Consider the following 23,996-nt stretch of genomic DNA (forward strand, 5'->3'; position numbering starts at 1 on the left):
TCTTCTTTGACACCAACTATTAATCTTTTCACATCTAAACCACTACGTGGACGCGTTGGCTGCAGTCCTGCAGTCACACTGGATGGCAGAACAATGGTTCATAGAACCCCTTCATAAGCCTGATGTTAATAAAATCAGGGTCCTACTATAATATAGTTTTAAAAAACCCTTCTCCCACAAAAACTATATTGAAATGACGGTAAGATTGAAAGCCTCTATGTGAAGGCTGAGCAAGCTTGTAGAGACCACGCTTCCCGGCTTGCAATGCGCCACGGCCTACTGGAAGCCGCAGAGCATGGCGCGGTGCATGCTGGGAAGGCCGCAGAGCGCAGCCCATGGAGCGGTGCATGCTGGTAGTTGTAGTTCTGCGCTCGTTGCCCGCTGGATCCTGCCCCCCTCCCAGGGCCGCTTGAGCCTGGGGAAAGGCTGCGAATTTGAAAATTCCCGCGGTGGCGGCCGCTGCTCTCGCGAGATCTGCAGCACCCTCCCTTCCCAAGTTGCTGGTGGTGGTGCGAGCGGCTGTGTGTGTGCGCGGCGCGCACTGGAGGGGGGGCGGCGGCGGCGGCGGCGGGTTGCTGCGCAGACACCGAGTGCGGCGGAGCCGGGCACGGGCAGGCCCGGGCCGGGAGCGGACAGCACCGGAGAGGCAGGCGCTCGCCTTAACCGCTGCTGGGAGATGCCACCGCCCTGACCGGCACGGGAGAGAGGAGCCGGGCAGGCCGCGCCGGGCAGGAGGCCGACGGCGGTGACACCCGCCGCAGCAGGTACCAGCCGGAGGTTGCGCTGCAGCCCGCCCGCCTAGGCCGGCTCCGGCCCCCCGGCGCGGGGGGCGGTCCTGAGGTGGGGTGGGGGGGTCCGCCGGGCCCGGGAAAGAGGGTGGGCCTGAAGCGGCTGCGAGCCCGGGGGGCGGGGGAGCCGGCTCCTTATGTAAGTGACCCCGGGCCGGGCCGGGCCGCACCGCCGCCGCACGTGCCGGAGCCTGGCCGCTCCCGGTGCAGCACCGGCGGGAGGGTCGCTGGGCGCCGCCCCGCCTGCGCTAAGGCCCGGGCAGAGCACATGGAGGAGGCGCTGGCGCTGCGCCGGGCGTGTGGGGATGGCCGGGCGGCGGCGGCGGCGGCGCGCGCTGTGTAGCTCCTCTCCTCGGCACGGGTCACCAGAGGCGCTTCTGTCCCTCCCCCGCCCCCCAAGTCAGGCAGTTTCGGGGGGGGGGGCGCATTTGTACAGGATAGACCCCAGGTTTTAGGGAGGGGGAAGGGGGAGTTGTGAGGGCGTCACGCACGTAGAAGCGGGTGCGTTGTGGCGGTTCACCGACATGGAGTGCGTTTTTGCGACGTTCCCGGGCGGGCCGGTTTGACTTTGGATCTGCCCCATGCGGCTACAGAGTCGGTGCGACTTTCTGCTGCTTGCTGGGTGCATGTTTTTTGAGAACATGTATCACTTGGTAGGGCACAAAGTAGCTGATGGTGATGAAAGTGCTTCAGTTCAGATGGTACACAGACCAAAATTTCATTTCTGGTGTGTGTAAACCTTGGATATATGACGGTAAAATCAGAAGTTCCATCAGTAGGAGAAATATACCTTCAGCTTTTGCTGTCTGATAATTTTACCTGACATTGTCAGCCAGAAGGTGGTGTAAAAATGGGGCCTTGCAGCAGGGGCTAGAATCAGAATTCAGTTAAGGCTGGTTGCCTGTTAGGGTGGGAATGGGCTGGTTTAAGGCAGTGGTTCTCAACCTATTTACCACTGTGGGCTGCATGTGCAGCTCTCTATGTGTTAATTATGTGGGCTCACTGGGCTGCATCCACACAATATATATACCACCTGTATGGTCCTGAGGATGTCACATGGGCCACAGCTGTGTGCTGATTGAGAATCACTGGTTTAAGGGCTCTGCTCTTAGGGATCTAGTTTTGTCTAGTCTGTCAATCTTGACTAGTAGTTGTCACTGTATGTGGGTGGTACTACAGCTTCCTGAGGTTGCTGGGGATATGTCCCCCAATGTTCCTCCATTACTTCTGTTTGTGTTTATTTGTCTTGGGATCATTTCTGTACAGCTATACAGTGACATTTAATTTTACCACCACCCTGCAGTAGTGAGTAGCAGGATTGAAACTGACTAGAATCTTGCTCAGTAAATCTGTATGCTGGGTGTAGAACTGTAATAGCTATAGTTCTGTTAAAAATGACTGTCAAGTATGTTGAAAGCCGTGATAACCACTTACAGTAAGAGTTTAGGTTTAATTGTGTGGTGTGGACAAAAACCTGATGTAAACTTGGTTGTGGCTCCTCCTTACCACAAAAAATAACCCTGTACTATAGCATGGTTATCACCATACACTTTTGTGGCACAGTGCTGTTTGTGAACATGTGTTTGAAAATTATTTTAGATGCAGCATCAAACTTTAGTGTGTGCCAAGGCTAATAACTCTCGTACTTCGGTGGGAGACTGAACCTATGGGCCGAAATTAATGCAGAAGCTCAATATGCTGTTTGCCTAGTAGATGTAGGGATGGAGAAGAGTCCCTTTTCCGATTTTCACTCCTGCAGCTGCACATAGTACTCCTGCAGTGAAATAGGCCTGATTCTTCTTGTATTCCGCTATAATTAAGCTCTCTTTTGCCAGTGGTTTTATTACAGTGATGTTTAGTTTCTAGATTAAATAACAAGATTCTCATCCAAAACTTCACAGTTCTGTGTAGGGAGCTTGTTTCTGAATACAGGCAGGGATGAGCTTACCAACTGCTACCACCAATAAATCACAAACTTATTTACTTCTTTTATAGAAAGACAGAATTGCCAGTTTATTGAACATGAGCACCATTGTGTTTAAAGTTCCCATACTTCCTTGTTTAAAAAGAAAGTCATTGAACTGGATACCAGTGAAAAATAGTTTTGTAATGGTTTTCTTTACCTAATATAAACTGAGGATGGTGTTTTCCAAAGTGAACTCACTGTCTTCTCTCATTTCCCTTTCAGCAGTCTCTTCCCATTTCCCCCTCTATGTACTAGGATTTTACACATACTTTTTACTGCTAGTTAGTAAACCATATTATCTTAACACCCTTCCCTGCCCTCAGTGCTTATTGTATAATAACTGTTGCCTCCCTAAGTATAAACTGTTAGGTCCCCTATGCCCTGGATCAGCAATGCCTCAAATTGTTCTAATAGATTTCTTCTGTGGCTGATTGAAATGTTGACTGGCTCCAGAAGGAGTGATGTTCAGCCTTCTCCATCCAGTATGATAGTTGCTGTAATGTTGAAACTGGGTAAATGAAGGAAGTACAAATATAGTAGCTTGGATGATACCTTTTCTCCCCCGTACTCAGTCCTCATAGCAAAAAGCATGTTCAGGATTCCCCTTACAAAGTCATCTGTATGCCACTGAGCCCTTCTTTGACTTCCTCTGCAGTAGGCAAACAAGACTACTTTTCTGTAAACCAGTCTTTCAGTTACTCCTTTCAGTTGAATCTGATGTCACCTTTTATCCCAGAACTCTGTCCTTGATAGGGCCATGGCATGTTGACTTTCTCCAAAATAGTCCATGATATTTCTAGACCTGAAGTATGTAGTATAAGGGAAAAATGGTTGAGGTCTAAGCTGCCAAAGTTGCCGCTTTGGAACAGGAGAGAGCTGGAAGCTAAAGTTTTGGTTTGCTCACGAAATAGGATAATCCCATGGCAGTTCAGATTCCCCTGCAGTCTGTTTTTTTAGTAAGCGGGAACATATTACTGTCATGCTTACAGGGCTAGCTGTACTTCTCCCTACTCTCTGATGTGTCGGAGTGCCCTTTGAGTGTCAGACTTCATGTCTTTACCTCTCCTGGGTTGGAATTCTGCAATTCTCCCACTTGGCCTGGGGCTATAGTATGCTGTGTATTGACCATGTGTACCCAGCAGGTCAGACTGGGTTTGTGCACCTCTGGTTTTTCCCTTTGGGAATCTGAAACCAGGGTGAGTGTAGTGACCAGACAGCCTTCTTAAACCAAAGTATTGTTGAATCTTAACAGTAGGAACACAGCATAAGAGAAAAAGGATTTTTTAAACAGTCTACATATCTTACCTAAGTCCTGTAATGGTGGGTCAGGTAGGCCTAACTTCAAACACTTCAGAGTGTGCCTGTCTCAATCTGAACAGCTCCCCAATAACTGCTCCCCCCTAGAGAAAATCATTTTTATCCAGCCAGAGTTTTGATCTGATCTGTTCCCAGCTGTTGGCCCTGCTTTTCCATACTAGTTTGGTGAGTTCAGTGAGTGGTAGAATCAGACCACACACCGTGGACTTTCCCTTTGTAGTATAACAACCCTCAAGTATTTGCTGAAGATGTCTTAACTTGAGGTATTCTTTTGCTTTCCTGTTTATTTCCCAACAGCCCTGTTGATTTACTAAATATATTCATACACTAATGTCTAAATAATTAGGTCAGTATACAATATTCATAAATAATTACAGAGCAGATCCATATTCCTCACAATTGTGACTGGACCTTATTTATACTGGGAAAACTTTCAAAATTCCCCTGCTTTGCTGGTTTGCACCTCCCAAAAAAACAGTCTTTAGTTTTGACTTCCAATCTGGCCCGGCAAAGTTGATGGATTTCCTTCTAAGCCTGCTGTTAGCATTTCCAAATAGGTAATGGCAAAGACAGGTACCATATTTGGAAAGAAATGGAGCCATATTTGGAACGCCATTAAAAGCATTCACTTGAACAGAGCTCCATCAGATGCTGGCCACTTGACTCTTAGAGCCCTTAACTCTGTCCCTGCTGGAAGTAGCTTTTATGTAGCTTTTTTTTTGATGTAGCTTTTATGTTTTTACCATTGTTTATTTTTGGCCTCTTGTTAAACTATTTACCCTTCCATTTTAGGAGGAAAAGCTAGTGTGTTGATCAAGATCTTTTTGCAGTTGCCAAATAGGTTTTAATAATGATGGAATAGAAGTGTCTCAGTGCAAAAGGTAGACTTTGGGTTATAGATGCTTCATCTGGTTTCTTGATGGACTGGATCTCACAATTAAGGATAATCTTTCATTTGATGTCATCAGATACCCTCCTGTATTCTATGCACTTTTGTTACACTATGCTTTTTTTAATATGTACTTTCAAAATCACTCATGTACCAGTGGTTTTGAACTTAAAGGGACACTGCTAACTTGATTCTTTTGAAATTGTCTACTTAAAACAGTACATTTGGAATAAAAAAAAAATCCTTTTAAAAAATAAAACAAACAAGGGTTTTTCTGCTCCTCTGCTGATGTTTTAGAAGGCTCATTTGGGTGAACTTATGAGCAACAGTAGCCTGGCTCTGATCTAGCCCTCTACTCCATCTCCATCCCCTCTGTACATTCATCTGGTTACTGCGTCTTCAGTTTCAGCTGTTCTGTTATTGTCATTGGGGAACACTGTCCAAGAGGATTGACAGAAGAGCATGATAGTAAACTTTTCCAAAACGGTTCATGATAGAAAGTGCAACAAAACAGTAAACTGACTGCACGTATAGCTGTCAAAAGTAAACCGAGTAGAACATTTTTCTTTAATTTTTCATTTCAGAAATTCAGGTGTTAATTATAGTAAGGTAGCAACATATTCCGATGGAAATGAGCATTTGTTGGAAAGTGTTTCTTTACTTTTGCATGTGGATGGATTAATTTAAACTGGAGGTTGACTCATGGTGTGTACCACATCTGAGTCTCTTGTCCCTTTTCCCTCCTCTTCCTAATCTACAACCGTTGCCTTCATGGAAAAATAGGAATGGATTTAATATATTTGAATGTCTTACATGATGAATGTTTTGGCTTTTTTTGAAAAAAAAAAAGTTAATCACTGTGTACTTCTGATGTGTATCTTCCTCTCCCATCTGTTCTTTTCCTCTCCTCCTGTGCATGCTTCAGTGCTGCATGGTCCTCTGCTTTATTCCTGTTGCTTCGTCCTGTTCCTAGAACACAATTTTCCTGTTGCTTGGCTGCTTTCTTTGACTTGCTTGGATGTATTCCTTCTCTGACTTGTTCCTCCTGTGCACATTCTTCTCCCAATAGTAGCTTCAGTATCTTTGAGCAACTCCTGTTTCTCTTTACCTTCTGATGTAGCACTTGTCTATAGGCTGGTCCCTTGTTTCCAGCTGTTTTTACAGGCTTACAGGCTGCTCTTTTGCAATGAAAAGCAAAGACTGGGGATGGGTGGTGAATCAGCACCATGTGACTTGCCAGCTCTCCACAGACCATAACTTGTGAACCATGGATTTAATAGAGGCCTTTAAAATATATTTCAGTCCTTTAATTAGTTGAAAAGGGGATTGGTTTAAATCAACAATTTACATTTTTTATCTTTAAATATCTTCGAGAAATTTTCTCTTCCCCTGGTAGAAGAGACCAAATCTTCTATCTATTTGATGCATTAAAAGTACAGTCAATTTATTACCAAGTTGTTATTTCCATTTGGTGTCTTGTTCAAATAATGAGTTGTCTTAATAAATTGCTGTTCTTTAGTCTTCCTTTTTCCTATAATAAAGGTCACTGTTGTATTTCTGATTTACTAGACATTAACTTATTCTTCAAAGCATATTAGAATTATTGTTAGAATTAAGCTAAGCAAAATCACTAATACTAGCATGTTAAAACTTTAAAAAGCTTTTTCCCTTATGGAGTTTTTATATTAAATAAAAATATTCAGCCCATTGTCATTTCAAAATGACAAACAATAAACCTAACTCACTGCTAGTAATATCTTACCTCATTAGGCACTCTTAACAATCTCTGTTGTGATTTGGGTGTTTTATGCTGGCACAGGAAACAATAGATCCAGAATTTTCAGACTGGCTGACCGCAGCAGTGGCTTTGCCCTCAGCAGCATTCTTTTCAAAATATTGCCTTGTTCATGGTACCAGGCTCTGCAACTGTTACAGTGTTTGCCATTGGTAGATGCTTCTTTTTTGATTCTGGCAATAAACACAGACTTCTTTAAACAACTTTCAAATAGGGTCTCTTTGTGATGTGGTGGAGTAAGGCAGGTCCCCCAGCCCATCCCTTAACTCCCCTTCCCCCTATCCTCTGAGGAAGCTAGGTTACTGCTTGGACATAATTTATTAGTAAACAGCAGTTATATTTCTTCTAATAATATGTCTGTCTCAACACAGTGTCTGTCTTCAAAGCTGATTATTATAAATGGTATCTCAACAGTCTATAATCTCTCTCCCAGCATGCACTGATAATTTAAGAGCTTTATTTGCACTACAACATTTAGGTTACAACCAGTGTTATGAGTCCCTGGAATGTCTAACACATCAGATGTCCACACAGAAGGGTTCTATTGTTGCTCATGCTACCATTTTGATTGTACTTGTTCAGCGCAAATGTCGAGTAGAGGCCAAAGTTTTCAAACCTGGGTGCCTAAAATTAGGCTTCTAAATCTGTATATCAGAGATGCTGTGTGTTTGCCTCACAGGAAACTAACAAAATGTCTGTGTAAGTACATTTTATTTGTTAAATCTAGATCACCATAGCCCATTTACAATAATGAATTGACATATTAATGACAAATTGTGAGTAGTAGATGCTGCTGAATTGATGTTGAAAACAGCTTAGCTACCAGGATGTAGGAATGGGCATCCCGAGGCCTTTCCCCACTTACCCCTCAGTCGATCCTCTTGTCCCTCCACTTTTCCATCTCCAGCTTTTGCTGATTCTCCTTGTCAGCTCATTCCCTCTCTCGGTCCTCTAGCCTCTGTTGCTCCAGCTGCAACTCCTTTGCTGTCAGCTCCATCTCCAACCACTTCAAGTCTACTGAGGGGGAACCAGCTTGTGAAAGCCCCCTGCTGAATGTGGAACCAGGTCTCGTGGACACCCTGCTGCTGCTCCCATACTCTCTTGAAGCCTCGCTTAGGCCTAGAACCTGCTGCTTAGACTGGTTGTCCTTCTCCAGATGTGCAGTCAGCTGCTGCTTTTTGGGCTTTCCAATGCCTAGTTCTCTCCCTGCACTGGTCTGCAATGTCCTTCTTAGGGAGATGGTTATATGCCATTTCCGCAGTATTTCCTTTAACTTCCCTTTTTTTAACAATGCCAGTCACTTATTGCGAGACGCTTCTGGTGCTTTCAGTAGCTAGCAATCTACTGGGTGCATTCATCAACCATCCTTTGCTACTACCTGTTATGGATCCACATCTCTGGTGCTCTCGAATAGCTCTGAAACCGTCCCTCTGAGGACCCACTTCAGTTTGTCTATCCTCTTAGGATCTCTCACTCTCACTGGGGTAAGCTTCTTGGCTTCACTACCTCCTGGGACCAAACCTCGGAGCTTCAGCACCCCTGTTTCACTCCATGAGTTCCCTGCAGAGTCTCTACCTGGATTGGATCCCAGAGGGAGATTTACACACCCAAAGGGAGCATTGCACCCCCAGTTCCCTTAATCTGGAGTGACTCAGTCAGTGTTTGTTTATTAGATCCCTGGAACACAGCATTGAAAGTCCTCGGTTATCAGAAAGTTACAACATCGTCCATCTGGGTCAGTTCAGAGTCCAGAGCTCTTCTCTGACCTCTTCATAGTCCCAGTCCAGGAGCTTCTCCCCTCCAACAGCCAACACTTAACTCCCCTCACCCCCCAGCCCCTCCTTAGTCCTTTATCCTTGTTCCTTGGCAAACATTGTCACCTGGCCCTCCTACATTGCCCTTTGTTCTTTAGTTGGTCAAGCCTAACTGGCTTCCTGTAGAGTTTAGGCCCTCCATGGTCGTTACTTGCTCTATGTCAAAATCCAGGCCGTTGTCTTCTGGGAATGTCCCAGTGTCAGTCACACCTGGATCTCTGCAAAGAGTAAACAACCTTTTCCCCCAACCTAGTTAACCGTGCAGTAAATAGGGGAAACTGAGGCACATAAAACATTCATCCAAAATATTATGAAAAATTCCTATTCCATCACACGTGTTCCTGACAATGACTACCACCATCAGGTCAATTCTTAGCATAGGCAGGGTTTATGTCTCTTTGGCTGGATCTTTGGGCCAAGTGTGCACTACAGCCTATATTGGTATAACCGCGTTGCTCAGGGCTGTGAAAAATCCACAGCCCTGAACAAATCTAATTATACCAATCTAACCTCTCCCCTCGTGTGGACAGCACTATGTCCGCAGGAGAGCATCTCCCGTCAACATAACTACTGTCTCTCAGATTAGCCTTCGTGACCAGTTGTAATAAAATTTTAATATATAAGAATATGTAAAAGGACACGGGTCAAAACTGGCCCCAAAAGAAAAGAAGTATTTCCATTAAATTTTGAATTCTGTGGAGACGTGTGTGCGCTTTATTTTAAGAATGACACTTTCAATTTACTCTTGTTAATTTCATAAATCTGAAAGTTCAGGTACTGCACCTACTTTGAAGTCCTCCTTCCAAGCCTGCGATTATACATCCAGATGGGACCATCGTGATGATCTAGTCTGACCTCCTGTATTATGATATGTTTTGTAGGACTTCCTTGAATTAATTCTTGTTTGAACTAGAACGCCTACTCTTGATTTAAAATTTTCTAATGATAGAGAATCCACTGCAACACTTCTTAAGATTCTCTTAGTAATGGTAAATAAATTGAAATTTTGGAGTCTTTCATGATAAGACATGTTTTCCAATCCTTTCATCAATCTGAATTGTGGATTCCAGAACTGGACACAGTATTCCAGTAGTGGTTGCTCCAGTGCAAAACACAAAGCCAATATAACCTCCCTACTTTTACTGGTCTGAATTTTATTCTGTTTGCACATAACAAATGTAATCAAGTAATGATCATTTGTAAGCTACCAATAGTTTTTAATTCTATATCAATTCCTCTTTATCTATCAGATGATGTCTAATATAGACTTCCCCTGTGTTAGATGCAATAATTCCGGAGTTAAGAAACTTATCTAGAATTTTAAGAAATTCTGAGAATGTTTTAGTACTGGCAGGATGAGACCTCCAGAGTGTGTCACTCAGATTGAAGTCCCCATGATAATACAGCTTTTCTTTCAGTGGAGTCAAACTCTGACTTTTTGTATTAAAACATTAAAGGGGTTTCCTCCAGAAAGTGTTTCTTGCTGGAAATAGACACACCTATCCAAGTGATTGCATGCTCTTGAAACTGATGAATTTACTATGCAGTAAGATAAAGCTGTCCTCTGAAATTTTAATAAGGTGAGTCTTTCTGGGAATCTGAAGTATTATTTGAGCCCCAAAGTACCACATTAAAAATATTCTGTCTGGAACATCACAGTACTATGAAAGGAGGGAAAAGGAAGAGATCCTGGAAGGTTGTGGCCCTAAAACATCAAGTCCTTTACTAGCAAGATCCTAGAGGAGAAGTATATTGTAGATTTTGTTACCTTAGTAGTTTCTGTCCAACTGTATTTTTTTCTACTAGATCCATTCTGAAATTTATTATTTCTTCAAATCAGTTTGTGATAAGGAGATCTCCAAGAAGAGAGATAATAGAACTGCAGATTCGCTGAAAAAAATCTCTTCACAATGTTTTACCTGTTGAAGTGGTTGATAATCTATTGTTGGGTCAGTGTGTGTGATTGGTTTTATGAAAAACTCTCTAAATCTACACCAGAGACAGTGGAATTTGAGGAAGACTTGATGTGCTAAATGTCAAAGTCCATGAACGCAAGAGACTGTTGGCGGCCATTATTTGTGGTGTACTAACATAAAAGGAATAATAATTGCCAAAATAAACTATAAAATTAAGGGGGGGAGGGTGACCAAAAACCCAAATGCTTAATGGTGCATTGAAATGTCTCTTTTAAGAAAGATTGTTTTAACTAACAAATGCTATTTTACTAAAAAATAAGTAGTTAGACTTAAGTTCTTCTTCCTCATTTACCTACCTGCCAGGACCTGGCCTTAGTTCAGTTCCCCTTCAGGTTACTGATGACCTCACAGGCATCTGAAGAGCAAGAAATTCAACTCTCTGATCTATGAGGTCACCAGTTGGCCTGATTGTTCTTCTCAGAATGCACAAGAGTTAGTGACTGGGAAAATGGGACATGTACTGAGCAGCTGATGTAGACAAATGGTTTTATGGCAGTAAAGTTTTAGCTTGTTTATAAACCTGAAGTTCAAAAGTAGTCAGTTGGTGAGGGGCAGAGGAGAAATTCACGGGTTTTTATAAAACTTTGGATAATTCTATTTGATAACAAAGATCTTTTTTCATCATGAGATAAATATTCCAGCTCTTGAGGAAAAGAAAAACAGTGTGAAAGTCAATCTGTCTCTATCAAAAGGTGGTAGTTAAATTAGTTGGCAAAATTACAAAATGGGCTATTTAATTTGCTGCAGCATACTTGTAGGTAGTATTTAGGAGCAAAGATATAGGGGCAAAGATAGGAGGAAGTTGTGGGGAGAAATATTTTGATACCATTGGATATAATGGAAAGAACTATGGATAAGTTGTAGTGTTTTATTGATTCACAAAGTCTTTTATAAAATCTCACTAAGATTTGTTTAGTTTCTGACTGAGTACACTTGTTTTTAATGTATTTTCTTTATTTACAGTGAAGTATGCGAGACCTAACAGCTCAGGTAACAAGCAGTCTGCTGCAATTTCCAGAAGTGACTGTCCAAGCACTTGGAGAAGATGAGATAACACTAGAGTCTCTACTTCATGGGAAGTTTGCTGGAGGTAATCATCTTCCTCTGAAACTTGGTATTGTGTTGGAATTAATAATTACTTGTGACTGTGGGTTAACTAAATACAAACAGTAGTGATGCTTTTTGCTCATGAAATGGGTTGCCTCCATTAAGATGCATCAGATGAGCTTAACAATACCTTTATGAAGCCATGAGGCAGTTTTCCCAAAATGCAGCTGTTTTTAAGATCCTACTGTAATTCATGAATCCATTTGGTCCTAGATCTTAGGTTTCATGTTATAGTAAGTGTATCTTAATTTTATTTTGTGCATGTTTGTGTATGTGCAGTCTCAAACTTGTTTTAACAATAAACATTGTAATTAATTAAAACTATATACATTTCTAACTAAGCTATTTTGGGTGGACTCCTTCCCACATGATATTCCAATAGCTATTCCTGAGGGAATTCTATGCCAAAAAAAACCCCCAAACACTGCAAAATTCTGCATAGTTTATTTGTCAGCAAATAAATGTGGAGGCTCCAGCATGGCAGTGGAGAGCACAGGTCACTGGCTGCATGGGGATGGGAGGGGGGGAAGAGAGGGAGAGAGAGAGACAGACAGATCCGGGACATGCACTCTGTGGTGATGCTGCGCCCAACCCCAGAAACACCCCGGGACCCTGCTCCTCCATGCCAGGCACACCAAGATAGCAAGTGAGGGGGGGAAGAGTCTTGCATGTACTCCCAGCCCTGTCCCCCTATCTAGGTGTGAGGCAGGCAGGCTCAGCGTGGTAGGATCCAAGTGTGGAGGTGCTTAGTGTGGGGGGGATGCAGGTGTTGGATGAGAGGGCTCTTCTTTGAGTAGTGTCCCTATAGGTGCTCCACTGTAGGTGTGTCTACACTCCTGCGTTGCTGATCTGAGAACTTTGGTAGCAGTCCGTCGTGCTCGCACATGCGCTGCTCCCTGTCTGCCATGAGGCAAGCCAGTGTGCGTGGGCATTCCCTCAGTTCCTTCTCACCAGCCTCGACTAGAGGTGGAACTCAGAGCTATTCATTAACTCCTCTTACTTTTTGTTGAAGTTTTTTTCCTTGGTTATTTTTTGTTTTTTGTTGGCCATGTCAGAAAGAAAAGAAAGAAGAAAGGGTTTGCCTTCCTCCAACTCTGTTTAGAGAGTGGACCTTCCCCCCCTCCCCGGACAAAGGTATGCCTGGTTCTCCACGCTTCAAAAAGTGCCTCAGTAGCAAGGAATCTATCTGAGTGCTTGACGGGCACTCATAGTGCATTTGCTGCCTGGGAGAAAAGCTCAATCCACAATGGTGCTGTTGATGCCAGTAACTAATGTCCAGGTCTAGGAAGACAAAGAGTTAAGGCTCAAACTCCGGCTCATGGAGTCAGCCCTTCAAATCCCATAGTACTGGCAAGAACTCTCACCACAACCTTCTACTTCGTCGGTAGGTGATCCCAAAGAGACGAGCCATTTCATTTAAGGCCACTAAGAAAAGGTCTGTGAGTCCCCGCAGGGAGGCCCAGTCAAGTCAAATGATCTCCGGCTCCATCCGTATCCTTGGTACTGATGGCACAGTAGCCACCTAATGCTGGTACCCAGGACACGCACTACCAAACCGACAGAGCAAGTTGGTCTGCCCAAAGACCTGATGGGTATGGGCAAAGAAGTATCGGTACCCCGGGAGTGTGAAAGGCATAGAAGATCTACCCCAGGCATGGCTACATTGGCACGGACATGGACACCGGCATTGACCCTGGTGTACGTGGCACCGAAGGACCATATGGCCAGGTCTGCATCTCTGACTCCATCAGTGCAAGCCTCTCTGTAATGATGTTCACCATCAGTACCAATGCTATCCACACAGCCAGTTTTCCAGTACATGACGGATCTCTTAGTGTCCAATGCACTGGACTCACCCTACTCTGTATCGGAGCCCTAGCACCAAATTCTCCTAAAGTAATGGACTTGGTGACATCTCCCTGCCACGCACTGCCTTTCTCATCATCAGAGTCAGAAAGTGAGCGAGAAGACTTTGGTTCCCACCGCTCTTCTTACCTTCCATATGGGACCCAATCTCACTGTGGGTACCAGGCATATTGTCCACCCAACCCTTAGCTTCCGTTTGGCTAACCATGGTACCAGCTACCAGTTCCCAACCATCAATGGCCGTATTGGGACTGTTGGCAGGCTCAGAGGCAGTAAGCCTCCTAAGCCCCTACAGTGACATAACCAACAGGCAAGGAAGCACCCTCCTTCCACCACAGCTTTGAAGTCGTAAGAAGCCCCTTACAGCTGCGGGAGGAAGCTGGGGTGGAGACAGAGGAGGAGACACTCTTCAAGCTCATGTCTCATCATCCTCACCAGACAACATGGTGATGCCTCCTCAGCTATCCATGGCTGATGATTTTAAATCATTCCAGGACGTTGGTCAGAGGGTGGCATAAGCCCTGCAAATGCAGTTGTAGGAAGTGACTGAGCCTCAGCACAAATTGGTGGGCATTTTACACTCTTCCACCTCAGCCATAGTGGCCCTCCCGATGAATGAGGCAGTTCTGGACTCTGCCAAAGTTATAGGGCAGACCCCTGCATCCATCCCGCCACCATGCAAGCAAGCAGACAGAAAGTATTACATGCTGGTAAAAGACATGGAATTTCTATTTTCCCACTCACCTCCCAATTCCATCGTTGTAGTTGTGGTTAATTCTAGGGGCCACCAGCACCAATTTAAATCCACCCTGTATGGCTGAGACAGGAAATGTCTGAACCTGTTTGGCTGGAAGGCATATTCATCAACCACCCTCCAGTTCTGCGTAGCAAATTACCGGGCCTTGCTGGCAAAATTCAACTACCAGAATTATAAGAGACTCGGTCCCTTTATTGAACAGCTCCCAAACTCCCATAAAGACCTATTCAAGACCATAATCAACGAGGGTGACTAAAATATTTCTTCAGTCTGCATTAGACACGACCAAAGTGGCGGCACGTTTGATTTCCACAGCCATTGTGATGAGACGGTCTTTGTGGCTGCATTTGTCTGGTAGAGGTCCAAACCATGGTGGAGGACCTTCCTTTTGAAGGGACAAAGTTATTCGCCAAGAAGACCGACACATCTCTTCACAAGTTGAAGGATTCACGGGCAATTCTTTGATCCCTAGGGATATACCCACCAGCCTACAAGAGAAAATACAGCCCTCAGCCACTGGTCATCATAGTACATGTCTCAGCATTCTTCACACAGAGCTTACGAACTGCGGTGGAACAAACTCAGGTTCCCTAGGTGAAAGCTATCTGGACCCCAACCAACTGCATCTGAGCCCTCCACCTTGAAGCTTCAGTTTAGACCAGGTGGTCGAGGGGCCAGTAGAACACTCTCCTTGCAACCTCACGCTGGAAGACCTCGTTGGTCCTTTTGGAGACCAACTTGCCCCATTCCACAGCATTTGGGAATGGATAACCTCTGACAGATGGGTACTAGAGATTATCCAGAATGGGTATGCCATCCATTTCTCTTTTCCAAGCAGTGTTCCCCGTTCCTCTTCAGGGACCCTTCTCACAAGAGTCTACTAAGTCAAGAGGTAAACCATCTCAGCGTAGAAGCTATAGAACATGTGCCCATACATTTCAGAGGCAAAGGCTTCTTCTCTTGCTGCTGCCTGGAAAAGAGGAGGTTAGAGACCCATACTGGACCTCAGAGGGCTCAACAGAAGCATCAAAGCCCAGAAATTCAAGATGGTCACCCTGTCAACAATCATTCCAGCATTAGAGGAAGGAGATTAGTTCTTCCCCCTCAATCTTCAAGATACATACTTCCACATTTCCATCATACCAAGTCACAGGCGTTACCTCAGATTCACGCTGAGCCAGGACCACTACCAATACAGAGTATTCCTTTTTGGCCTCTCATCAGTCCTCCGAGTATTCTCCAATCTTCTTTTGGTAGTGACGGCCCACTTATGCTCTCAAGGCATCATGATTTACCCTTACCTGGACGACTGCCTTCTTAGGTCATAGTCCTTTGCAGAGGCTCAATGAATCACTCAGGCCACACGGGACCTGTTTCTGAATCTGGGCCTACAGACCAGCGAACAAAAATTGACTTTAACACCGATATAGAGACTAGAATTCATAGGAGCCAACCTTGATTCGACTCAGGCAAAAGCACTGCTACTACATCACAGGTTTCTCAGTCTCTCCTTGTTGATTAGCCCACAAATTTCAGTCAGACATTGCCTCCAGCGAGCACATCAGTTATTGCTCATCCCGGATTATGCATGAGATGCCTTCAAGCATGGTTCATTTTGTTTCACAGGCCAGAGACAATATAAACAAACTTCCATTGATGTTTATTAGGTTCAAGCGATACTTGGACTGGTGGAAGGACTGGCAAATGTCTGTATGGAAATCCCGTTTGCTCAATCTTCCCCATTTCTACTCCTGAGCACCAATGAATTCCTCAAAGGATGGGGTGTCCATCTCAATGGTCACACAACACAGGGCAAATGTCCCCAACAGAGACTTGCCTTCTCATCAACCTGCTGGAGCTCAGATTGGTCAGAAGCTCTTGTGCTCGCTTCCTCCCAATGATCTAAGACGTGCACACAAAGGTCAAGACAGACAGCATGGCCTGCGTAGAGGCACTAAAACTATGGAACTGGTGTATCTCCCACAAAGTCCTAATGTCAACAGCCTATCTACCAGGAATACTCAACATGATGGTCAACAGTCTCAGATGCAGATTCCCACACGACCACAAATGGGAGGTAGTCGGTAATACTACACAAAATATTACAACAACGGGGGACACTGGTAACAGACCTGTTCGCTGCTTATGAGAACAAGAAATGTCCACATTACTGTTCCAGAGTGGGGATTGGACAACACACCATGGTAGATGCTCTCCTTCCTTGGGGCAAGGGCCTTCTTTCCGCCATTCCTTCTATTACTGAAGGTCCTGTTGGAAATAAGAGAGAAAGCAAACATCATACTGATTGTTCCTACGTGGCTGAGATAGACATGGTACCCTTATCTGTCACACTAGCATTATGTCCACCAGTGACTCTCCTGATCATTCCTTACCTCCTGTTGCAGAACGAAAGACGCTCTCTCCATCCCAATTTGCGAAATCTGCAACTCAGAGCATGGCTCCTTCATGGTTCCAGCACAGAAAGACCTCTTGCTCTGAGGAGGCACAGGAGGTGCTGTTATACAGTAGAAAGGGAACTACTTGTCATGCCTACTTTCAGAAATGGAAGAGGTTCCGGATCTGGTGCCAGGCCAAGCTTCTCACCCCTACTGCAGCCACTTTACTGGTTGTCTTAGACTACTTGTTTGCTTTAAAGAAGTCAGGACTCTCTATTAGTTCACTATGAAGATTCATCTGGCAACAGTTGCAACCTCCCACCAGCAAGAGAAGGATACTCAATCTTCTCCCATCTGACTACAAAGAGGTTTCCTAAGGGCATAGCAAACCTCTTCCCACAACCGGGGCTCCCCACTCCTCCCTGGGATCTCAACCTAGTGTTAAAAGGACTGACTAGACCCTCATTTGAACCTATGGCCACTTGTTCACTAACTCACCTTTCCATGAAGACTACTTTCCTCATTGCCATCACCTCTGCCAGAAGGATAGGAGAGATAGTGGCTTTGATGGCACCATCCTCCTTTTACTGTGTTCTTCCCAGACAATGTCACACTTAGAGCACATCGAAAGTTCATTCCCAGGGTGATATCTGCATTTCACATGAAGCAGCTTATTCAGCTTCCAGTCTTTTATCCCAAACCCCATGAAGAAAATAGGAAAGCCATCCTCCTTACGTTCTACGTAAGATGAGTCTTAGCCTTCTATTGGGACAGGGCAAGGGCTTTCAGAAAATCCCTTAGCCTTTTGCTTTCTGTTGCAGATAGGTCAAAAGACACAGCAGTCTCAGCTCAAAGACTCTTTAAATGGGTCTCCAGCTGTATTATGGTCTGTTACCAATTCCATAAGGTAACTCCCCCATCTTCAGCACATACACATTCTGCAAGGTTGATCTTGTCTATTGCCTTCTCCAAGGGTATCCCTATATCAGAAATCTGCAGAGCTGCTACATGGTCATCTGTGCATACCTTTGCAGAACACTCTACCATCCTGGGGAATTCGGCTGCAGACACCAAATTCGGTGCCGCAGTACTATTATCTGTATCAGTTGACTCAAAGTCCTGGCCTCCAGCGGTAGGTACTGGTTGGGATTCATCTACAGTGAAGCACCTATAGGGACACCACTCGAAGAAGAGGAAGTTACTCACCTTGTGCAGTAAAGAGAGTTCTTTGAGGTGTGTGTCCTTATTGGTGCTCCACAACCCACCCTCCTCCCTTCTACTTCAGAGCTCTAGTAGTTGACTCTGTGTTAGAAAAGGAACTGAGGAGGGAATGCTTGTGCACGCTGGCTGTCCTCGTGGCAGGCGGGGAGCAGTACATGTGTGGGCCGGATGGACTGCTACCAGAGTTCTCCATCAGTAGCGTGGGGCACAGACCCACCTACAGTGAAGCACCCATAGGGACATAGATGTTGAAGAACCATCGTTACTTCACAAAGTGAAAACTTCCTCTTCTGTGTGGGGTGATCTGGGTGAGGGCAGCTTGGTGGGGGAGTCTGGTTGCACAGGCTTATTGGGAATTTTTGGGTGCAGGGGGAAGGATTCTGCAGGAGGGTCCAGATGAGAGTGGTTGGGGCTCAGTGGGTGTGTGTGGGTGGTTCAGCTGGGGAGGTCCAGGTGCTGGGGGAGTAGGGTTTGGTGGGGAGCGGGGGAATGAGACTTGGTGGGATGGTGCAGGGGGCTCAGTGTGAGGTGATCTGGGTGCAGGGGGGAGAGGCTCCATGGGGGGGTTCTGGGTGTGGGGGGTTCGGATGATGGGGGTTGGGTAAATGGAGCAGCTCCCTGTACAGTGACTCCTCCCCTTGCAGCTGAGGAGAGATGGGAGCCAGGAAGTGTGTGTGGGTGGGCACGCACACAGAGCTTCCTGCAGCCAGGGGAGGTTTCTGGGCCTGGGTCTGACCTGGTTGTGGCGGCTCCTTGCAGGGGAAGAGGAAATCCCGTCCTCCCCAGCGTAGCCGGGACAAACAGCTGAGCCCAGCGCAGGGTAGGAGCTACTGTCTAGGGCACCCCCACTAGGTGATTTACCTCTCCACTGGTTGCTCTGGGTGCCTGAAAGGATGTACCCATGCTGCTGGGAAGGCCTTGTGACCGCTCTTGTAGCTTCCCCATCAGATGTCATTTTTCTGCGGGGAAGCAAAGAAATCTGGGGGGGAGGGGGCATGAATTCTGCATGTGCACAGTGGTACAGAATTTCCCTGGGAGTAAATAGCGTACAATGTCAAATGAATGCTTCTATGTTTATCATTCTTTCATAATTTTTTCCCTCACTTCTGTTTAGGGAGAAATGGGCTGGCTTGCTTGGCATGTGGTCCTCAGCTTGAGGTAGTGAACTCTGTCACGGGAGAACGGCTCTCTGCATATCGTTTCAGTGGAGTAAATGAACAGCTGCCCACTGTCCTCGTGGTGAAGGAGTTTTCCTGGCAGAAAAGAACAGGACTACTAGTTGGACTGGAAGAAGCAGAAGGGAGTGTTCTCTGTCTGTATGACCTTGGAGTATCAAGAGTGGTTAAAGCAGTTGTTCTTCCAGGAAGGGTGTGTACTTTTTAATTAGAATAGAAGCATTATTTTTGTTGTATGCCATAGAATCCTGTTTCAAGGAAGGTTTTATACTGATGGTTGCAAAAATATTAACTTTACAGTACATAGTGGACTTTGTCTTGATATCAGAACTTGGGTTGGAAGGTACCAACTGTCTCTTAACTAGTGGTTGTACTAGACAACAAGATACTACAGGTTTCCTAGCTTGTCCATTATTCAAAGCGACACCAAGCTTGTAGGGGTTGCTAGCACTTTGAAGGACAGGACTAGAGTTCAAAATGATCTTGATAAATTGGAGAATTGGTGTGAAATCAACCAGATGAAATTCAGTAAAGACAAGTGTAAAGTACTACACCTAAGAAGGGAAAATCAGATGTGATATGGAGAATAACTGTCTAGGCATTAGTAATGCAGAAAAGGATTTGGGGGTTATAGTGGATCATAAATTGAGTATGAGCCAATAATGTGACTCAGTTGTGAAAAAGGCTCATGTCACTCTGGGATGTATTAACAGGAGTGTCATACCTAAGACACGATAATTGTCTTTTTCTACTCAGCGCTGGTAAGGCCTCAACTGTAGTGTTGTGTCCAGTTTTGGGTGCCACAGTTTAGGAGAGATGTGAATTAACTGGAGAGTCCAGAGGAGAACAGCAAAAAATGACAAAAGGTTTAGGAAACCAGAGTTATGAAGAGAGGTTAAAAACACTGGGCATGTTTAGTCTTGAGAAAAGAAGACTGGGAGGGAACTAAGTCTTCAAATATGTTAAGAGCTGTTATAAAGAGGAAAAATTGATCACCACCCTCAGTGTCCACCAAAAGTAGGACAAGAAGTAATGGACTTAATCTGCAGCAAAGGAGATTTAGGTTAGATATTAGGAAAATCTTTCTAAGTATAAGAATAATTAAGATCTGGAATAGCCTTCTAAGGAACACTATGGAATCCCCTTCACTGGAGGTTTTTAAGAACAAGTTAGCCAAACAACTCTTAGGGATTGTCTAGTATACTTGGTATACTTCCTTAAAAATGGGGGACTGGAGTAGATAACCTCTTGAGGTTCTTCCAATTCTACATTTCTATGATTCTGTGAGTAGAGGGGGATGAAAGATGTGAAGAGCCAGTTGCCGAAATAAACTTAAACAACCAAACCCTGTATGCTTTGGTCCTCCTTCCCACTCATATTCTGAGCTTTTAGAGTTAAAATGGCAACATCTTCTGTAAAAATCCAAATCCTAGAAATTATGGTTGTGTTGTGTGCTTGTAATTTATTTACTCTTTGAATCTCAAACTAGCTAACAGGAGACTGCACTTATACTTGAGCTTTGGAATGAGGCAAGGGATATTAGCAAACTAGTTATCTTCATGTCCACAGGTAAGCTTGCATCTAGTGGGAAGTGAAACTTTCTTGCCAGTCTGTTTCCTGCATATGTGATTAGTACCCCAAATTAGATTGTATCAATCTAAAAAGAAGCACCTTGGACTTGGGACCCTGCTTTCTTAAATATTTACCCATATGGTTTAACTGTCTGGAGTTGCTCTACTAGGCTTATGACCTTCAGTCAAACTTCTCTTAAGGAAACTAGCCAATAGGGAAGTTGTAGCTATTGCTTACTGAGATGGAACAACGATCCCAGTTGGAAATATTGTAGCTTTCTATGATGGCACATTACAACTTGGAATAGAGGGACTGAAGAAGAATCAGATGTCCACTTTTTCCCCAAAACCTGTCCTCCTCTCTACTGACTCATTACTGGTCTCAGCCCCAATACTACCTCTCCCATAGAATAAAGAACAGAAAGTAGGTGATATTGCCCCTTGTTAAACCAGAGGTTCTCATGCTGTGGTTTGCAGAACATTTGGTGATCTGCAGAGTGGTGTCTGTTCACCCATTGCTAACTCTCCTTAGTTCCACCTGCTAAGTTGTGTTGCCAGCTAAAAATATTATACTAGCCTAATATTGCTTTTCGCTCTAATTAATTCCTGTAATAACATCATTGTGGCAATGTGTACAGGAGTGGGGAGAATGCCTGCACTGTTAGTTTGAGAACCCATTAATTAACTCAGTTATATAAACCTTTTCCGTTGTTGTTGTTGGAAGTTGAGATGTTTCTAGGCATTTAAGTTACAATTCCTTCTCCCTTGCATTGCCATGTCTGATTCATGGGTATCCCTCTCACTATGGTTTTGTCTATATTCAGAAAGCTTTCACTGGTTTAGCTAACATCAGTTTTTTGTCACTATTGTCAACTGTTACTAAATCATTGTAATTACACCGATGCAAATTTTCTTAATGTAGACAATGTACAAATCAGGCTGCTAGGAACGTCAAGGATTATTTGCATGTCAGTCATTTTAGGGCTGGTCTGCACTACAGAGATTTGTTGACGACAATCACTGAAATGCTCCTCCTGCTTATGTAACTCCCATGCTATGCCGACATCATAAAACCACCTCAATGAGAGATGTAGGGCTTATGTTGGTGTAGTTAGGGTGACGCAGTGTCAGTGTAGACACTGCGTTCTATACATTGGCTGTTGGCTGTCATTCTTGGCTGAGCTGTGAAATTGACAAGGCTGCCCAACTCCAGGCAGGGAGCTAGCAGTGGGTGGGGTCCGAGAAGCCAAGGCAGCTGGACCCCACTCTTAGGAGCAAGAAGCCATAGGCAGCTTCTCCCAGCGGGGAATGGGGAGGGGAGAAGCCGTAGGCGGCTTCTGCCGGTGGGAAACGGGAGGAGGAGAAGAGGGGGCGAAGCCTGAGGGGAACCTATGGGGCATCTGGGCTCCTGGAAGGTAGCTGCCAGCGGAGCTGAGAGACTGGGCTCTCAGCTCTCCACAGTGCCCCTCTTTAGGTGCGTGGAAGTGCTCCTGATGAGGATGCACATAACTGACCCACGGAGAGCAGTGTGACCATCTGCCACCGCAGTAATTAATGTGGTGGCTGTAAGTTGACCTAACGTAGATTGACTTATCTTTGTAGTGTAGACAAGGCCTTAGAGTCTGCAACAATTGAAGTTGCCTTCACAATGACTTCTCTCGTTGCCTCCCTCCCCCAGCAGTTTGAGTCTTATCTTTTGTGTTTTTTTTAAACTTTTGAGTGTCATCCGTAGTAGTAAGCATTTACATTATGGTAGCAATAAAGGTCCCCGTTGGAAGTAGGGTTCCATTGTGCTAGGGGCTGGAGTAACATGAGACCTTCTTCTGTGCCCTGAAGGGCTTAGTCTACAAAAAATGAAGATGGTACGTAATAGATAAGAATATTAATATGGTTAAGAATTGGCATAGCTTTGTTACATGTTTTATTGTTTTCTTTAAAAAAAAAAGATTGAGATTCAGGTTGGGTAAGCAGTGGACAGGTTAGTAAGACTAAGGAAGTAGGAAAAGGAAGGCACAGATTAAGAGGGATGGTCACAGGTCATCACTTGCCTAGCCAATATCCACAAGTAGAGTTTTGTAGGTATGATGGCAGAGCTGAGTCTTCAGGAGGGATTTTTAAAGAGAATAAGGTACTGAATGTGGATTATGTCATGTAGTTTTTCCCATGCATTAAAAATTGTGCGGAGAAAGCATGAAGATATTTATGGGAGAGGCTGGCTGTTGGGTGGAAAAGGCTTGGAAACTTTAGAGCAGTGGTTCTCAAACTTCATTGCACTGTGACGCCCTTCTGACAACAAAAATTACTACATGACCTTAGGATGGGGGACCAAAGCCTGAGCTGGAGCCTGAACGCTGCTGCCTTGGTTGGGGGAGCCATAGCTAAAGTAGAACCCTACTGCCCTGTGGGTGGGGGGACAAAGGGGGCTGTAACCTTAGCTCTGCTTTAGCTTCATCCCCGGGTGGTGGGACTCAGACTTCAGCTTCAGCCCCAGCAAGTCTAATGCCAGCCCTCGGGATCGGGACCCCAAAGTGGGTCACGATCCACAGTTTGAGAACTGCTGCTTTAGAGTGAAGGCAAAAGTTTATCTGAATTTTTTACTATCGATAGTTTAGTGTTCTATATAGACTCCTACATAATGTAATATATGCTTGTGGAAGACTGGAATAAGCAGTATACATTTTTACAAACATGTTTGAAATGTGGCTTTCATTTTGCTTTCTACTATTCTTGCCATTAGACTGAGTTTAATTTAATCAGGAATTAGAAGCAGTCACTGAATTTGACTGGAATGCCCCGAGCTGTGGTAGGAGCTAAGAGAAGCAAAAAAAAATTCAGTGTAGACAAAGAACTAATTAGTTAGTACGTGTTCAGTCTTTAACTGTTAAAATTTGCTGTGAACTTTGTTATTAAAATACTTAAGCTGTTTTCTTGGCTTTGTAGCTGTGTGTGGGTAAGTTTTGTATTCAGCACATTTAACATGATTTAATGCTTGCTATTGTTTTTAATAAAACTTTTATAAAATTTTAGCTTTCATTTTCTGTAATTCGTTTCCTGTCTTAATTTTTTTTTTAAGCAACAAACTTTTGAAATTATGGGCTAATTCTCAGCTGATAAAAATTGTTGTACCTTCATTGAAGTCAGTTAAATATGCCAGTTACACTAAGTTGGGATCTCTGGACAATGGGTCAAACTGTTAACATCTAACTTTGCTTTAGCATAAGAGTACATTTGTTTGCATATTAAAAGAAGAAATCATTCCCAAGAGGTGAATAAAACAAATTAGCAAAATAAACCAAAAAAAGGAACTAAAAATATTCAACTCTGTACTAGATTCAGTGGAAAAGTTGAAAATGATACT

At 44.4% G+C, this 23,996-nt stretch overlaps 1 protein-coding gene across 1 annotated transcript in view; it reads left to right on the plus strand.

Moving 5' to 3' along the window:
• The first annotated feature begins 375 nt into the window (after positions 1-375).
• The window catches only part of AHCTF1 (AT-hook containing transcription factor 1), a 67,294-nt gene continuing 43,673 nt past the window's right edge, over positions 376-23,996 (plus strand). The window contains 3 exon segments of the mRNA XM_067555229.1: positions 376-764; positions 11,509-11,635; positions 19,007-19,260. Coding sequence (XP_067411330.1) covers positions 11,515-11,635; positions 19,007-19,260 — 375 coding nt within the window. The 5' untranslated portion in view covers positions 376-764; positions 11,509-11,514.

Source organism: Emydura macquarii, unplaced genomic scaffold (genome assembly GCF_026122565.2).
Source record: "Emydura macquarii macquarii isolate MOO-44397 ecotype Brisbane River unplaced genomic scaffold, CSIRO-AGI_Emac_v2 contig_1597, whole genome shotgun sequence".
In the NCBI taxonomy this organism is placed as follows: domain Eukaryota; kingdom Metazoa; phylum Chordata; order Testudines; family Chelidae; genus Emydura; species Emydura macquarii.